The sequence below is a fragment of the Octopus bimaculoides genome, chromosome 8 (assembly GCF_001194135.2).
Source record: "Octopus bimaculoides isolate UCB-OBI-ISO-001 chromosome 8, ASM119413v2, whole genome shotgun sequence".
Lineage (NCBI taxonomy): Eukaryota > Metazoa > Mollusca > Cephalopoda > Octopoda > Octopodidae > Octopus > Octopus bimaculoides.
In genome coordinates, this window is record NC_068988.1 from 57,436,854 (window position 1) to 57,440,588 (window position 3,735).

General features: G+C 37.6%; 1 protein-coding gene across 2 annotated transcripts in view; it reads left to right on the forward strand.

Annotated features, from left to right (window-relative positions):
* The window catches only part of LOC106880843 (uncharacterized), a 35,347-nt gene extending 31,644 nt beyond the window's left edge, over positions 1 to 3,703 (forward strand). For both annotated transcript variants that reach the window (XM_052970140.1, XM_014930976.2), the window contains exons 6-7: positions 571 to 699; positions 1,510 to 3,703. In XM_052970140.1, the coding sequence (XP_052826100.1) occupies positions 571 to 699; positions 1,510 to 2,439 (1,059 nt within the window). In that variant the 3' untranslated portion in view covers positions 2,440 to 3,703. The remainder of the gene's footprint in view (positions 1 to 570; positions 700 to 1,509) is intronic.
* The last annotated feature ends 32 nt before the right edge of the window (positions 3,704 to 3,735 follow it).

Genomic DNA, 3,735 nt, shown 5'->3' on the forward strand with positions numbered 1-3,735 from the left:
TATATATATATATATATATATATATGTATATGTATATATATATATGTATATATATATATATATATATATGTAATTTCACTGGGACCCTCGTCGTTGAAACAGACGGAGTGCTCTCTCTCTCTCTCTCTCTCTCTCTCTCTCTCTCTCTCTCTCTTTATATATATATATACATATATATATATACATATAGGGGGAGAATTCACAAAAAGACGAAGACAGGCGGTGTAGACGACAAATAGATGTACTAGTTTAACGCTCGGGAAGTGAAAAAATCTTTAACGTTTCGAACCTACTTTCTTCCACGGAAAGGAACGCAGAAAGAAACAAGGAGAGAAAAAAAAATGTGTAGTGGCTAGCGATCTATCATGGCGAAAGCCGGACAGAGGGGTCATCCGCATTAATCGTTTATTTTTCTACCTGTTTTTTTTTTTTACGTATAATCCTTTGTCGTTCTCCTGTTTCCACATTTTTGTCATTGTTTGTATTTTTTTTTTTAATTCTCAATGACTCAGTTTTCAATTATACAACAGCTCAAATAAAAGGTTTGAGAATCATTTTCCTTCTACTCAGGCCCAGCCAGTGGACAGCGCTTCGCTTGCAGAACTTCGTTCACACAAGAACTCATTCAAAGGGTTGCTATCTTGCAGTCCAATTATATTAACAGAATGGGAAAGTACTGAGTTTCAGAAACCTATTTTGGTAAGTCAATTTGTCTTTGTGTCTGTTTTGATTTCCATGTCCAATCATACGTGGTTATGTAAATGCATAGACATAAAAACAATGCTTAAACAAATGAGAAAAAAAAGACAAACATCTGCAATAACATAAACGGAATCTTAATTCCAGCATAGACTCTGCTGTGAGCTTTTTACTTCCATAGACAGTTTTTTTTTGTATTGGTTATTGTACGTTTTGCATTCGTTTTTTTCTGCTGTTTCTTTTCTTTTCTTTATTGTTCATTTTCTTTATTGTTCCTTTTCCATTACCTTTTTTCTTCACAACTCGATTGGAAAGAGGCTGATATAACATTTGGATCCGAGCCTACAAATACGATTCATTTTAGCGCGAAAAGAACAGAGTGAATTCGGTCCTTGGTGGAGTTCACTCTTAAGTCGTAGCTATTCTCACAGCCACATATTCAACCTGGCGCGATTGATGAAGAAGCATACCACGACAACACGGTAACAAGAATATGCATTGATGTGTGTAACCAGCATAAATGTGAAATTCTGGTGGAGATTCCCCGCTCCTGTGATATACGTCGTTTCATATAAAATTTGCTCTTCTTGTATTAATGTAGCAACAAATGGTGTCTATAAACTGATAACAAGCTTTTCTTCAAGACCACACTACAGATACATACATATACATTCCGTTCACACTTACATACATACACAGATACTACGAAGTCTACAACTACCACTACCACTACTACTATTGCCACCACCACCACCACCACCACTACTACTAATACTACTATTTTCTTCTCTCATTGTCTCTTTATCCCAGGTTACGCTCCCTTGCCCACCAAATCCGGCCAAAGTGAAGCGCCTGGCAGCTATCAGGGCCCAACGTGAAGAACGAGCAAAGAACCCGAAAAGGGCCATGCTAGAAGATGCTGGGCGAGAAAAGAAAAAGAGACAAAAGGAGTCGAATGGTGGATCGAATACAGGGAGGGTATCTAGACAGGAGGGGTCAACACCAGAGGAACATTCTCCAACGCACGTGCATGACAGGAGACCGAATCAACGCTGGTATATGGGGATTTACGCAAGCAACGATGGTTTTCTATCAATCCTACCTACCTATCTACTTATCTATGTCTGTCTGTCTGTCTATCCATCTATCTATCTGTCTGTCTGTCTGTCTGTCTGTCTGTCTGTCTGTCTGTCTGTGTCTGTCTGTTTGTTTGTCCTCTCTCTCTCTCTCTCTCTCTGTTTATCTATCTATCTACCTACTTACCTGTCTGTCTGTCCGTCTGTCTGTCCGTCTGTCTGTCTGTCCGTCTGTTTCTGTCTGTCTGTCTCTCTTTTTCTCTCTCTCTCTCTCTCTCTCTCTATCTATCTATCTATCTGTCTGTCTGTCTTTCTGTCTGTCTGTCTGTCTGTCCTCTCTCTATTTATCTACCTACTTACCTGTCTGTCTATCTGTCCGTCTGTCTCTCTGTCTACCTATCTGTCTGTCTGTCTGTCTGTCTGTCTGTCTGTCTGTCTGTCTCTCTGTCCGTCTGTCTGTCTGTCTGTCTGTCTATTTATCTGTATGTTTCTCTGCCTATACATCTACTTTTCTCTATGTCTACTTCTCTCTCTCTCTCTCTCTTTCTCTCTCTCTCTCTCTCTCTCTCTCTCTGGCTTTGTTTCTCTTTCGATACAGCTACGTGTGTGTGTGCGTGTATCTATATATATATATGTGTGTACATATATGTGTGTGTATGTGTGAATGTATGTATATATATAGCTATACGTAAATGTGTGTGCATGCGTGTGTATGTATGTATGAGTGTAATCACCTTCTTTCAATCATGTACCAAAAACACGATTGTGATTATATTAGTGTTTAATCATTTTACGTTTTACATCAAGGAATTTTTCGTACATTCTTTTCATGATCAAACTAAATGTAAAAGACGAATAACGAAGTATGAATTTTTATTACGAAACGTTTGTATTAGGCAGCGAGGGAACGTGGGAATAATGTAACTTATGAAGAAATCATCATCGCCTGATTTAAAATGTGTGAAACTGTTAATTGTTTTTAGTTTATTATTAGGCTTCTGTGACTGTATATGAATATGCGTGTGTACTTAGAATTAGCAAAGCAACCGCTACTAATTTTCTAGTTTTCTTTTCAATTTTATGTAGGTTGTTAGTATTATTATCTAACGTACTTTTTCTCTTACTATTTTGTTTTGTGTTCTTTAATGTTATGTAATGTGATAGTCCTTTAACTCTGGCGATGCTAATTTTACAGCTTACAGTGTTCATTCTGCGTGTATGATTTAGTAAAGTCTATTTCAGCTTGAAGCTTGTGAGAGTTTGTGTTTCATTGACCAAATGAACTTGGAGAAGTTGCTGTCTGTCTTTTTGTTGACGTTTAGGAGTGTGTAGAATGATCTAAACTGGATTTTAGTGTATTTTCACTTATTATGTTGGTATTTTCTTGTCTGTAGAACTATTGTTAGTAAAAAAACATCGTTATGTCACACAACAAATTTTGCAAAGTAAAATTCATTTAGAGGGCATCTTGCAGGACTAGCGCAATTACATGTCAAGTAAATGGGTAAGTTGACAGATTTTTAGCGCTAGTAGTAGGTCTTTATTTCATCATCCGAGGACGACAAAAACGAAAGTTGATCTCAAGGAAATTTCGTACTTAGCTCTCAGAACACAAACACAACTGGACGTAAGAAAATATCGCACGGCATTTTGTTCTGACGCTTCAACGATTAAGTCAAACCACCACCCTAACGTAACAAATTATTGATTTCTGACACAAAGACAGGTCCTCAAATTCGGAGAGTTCAGGGTACACATGAATATATGCATATACTTATACGACGCGCTTCTTTCAGTTTCCGTCTACTAAATCCACTCACAAAGCTCGATGCTATAGTAGAAAACATTTGCCCAAGGTTCCACACAGTGGGACTGAACCCAGAATCTTGTGGTTGGGAAGCAAATATCTTACCACAAAGTCACGCCTGCGCCTACATGTATATATATATATATATATATA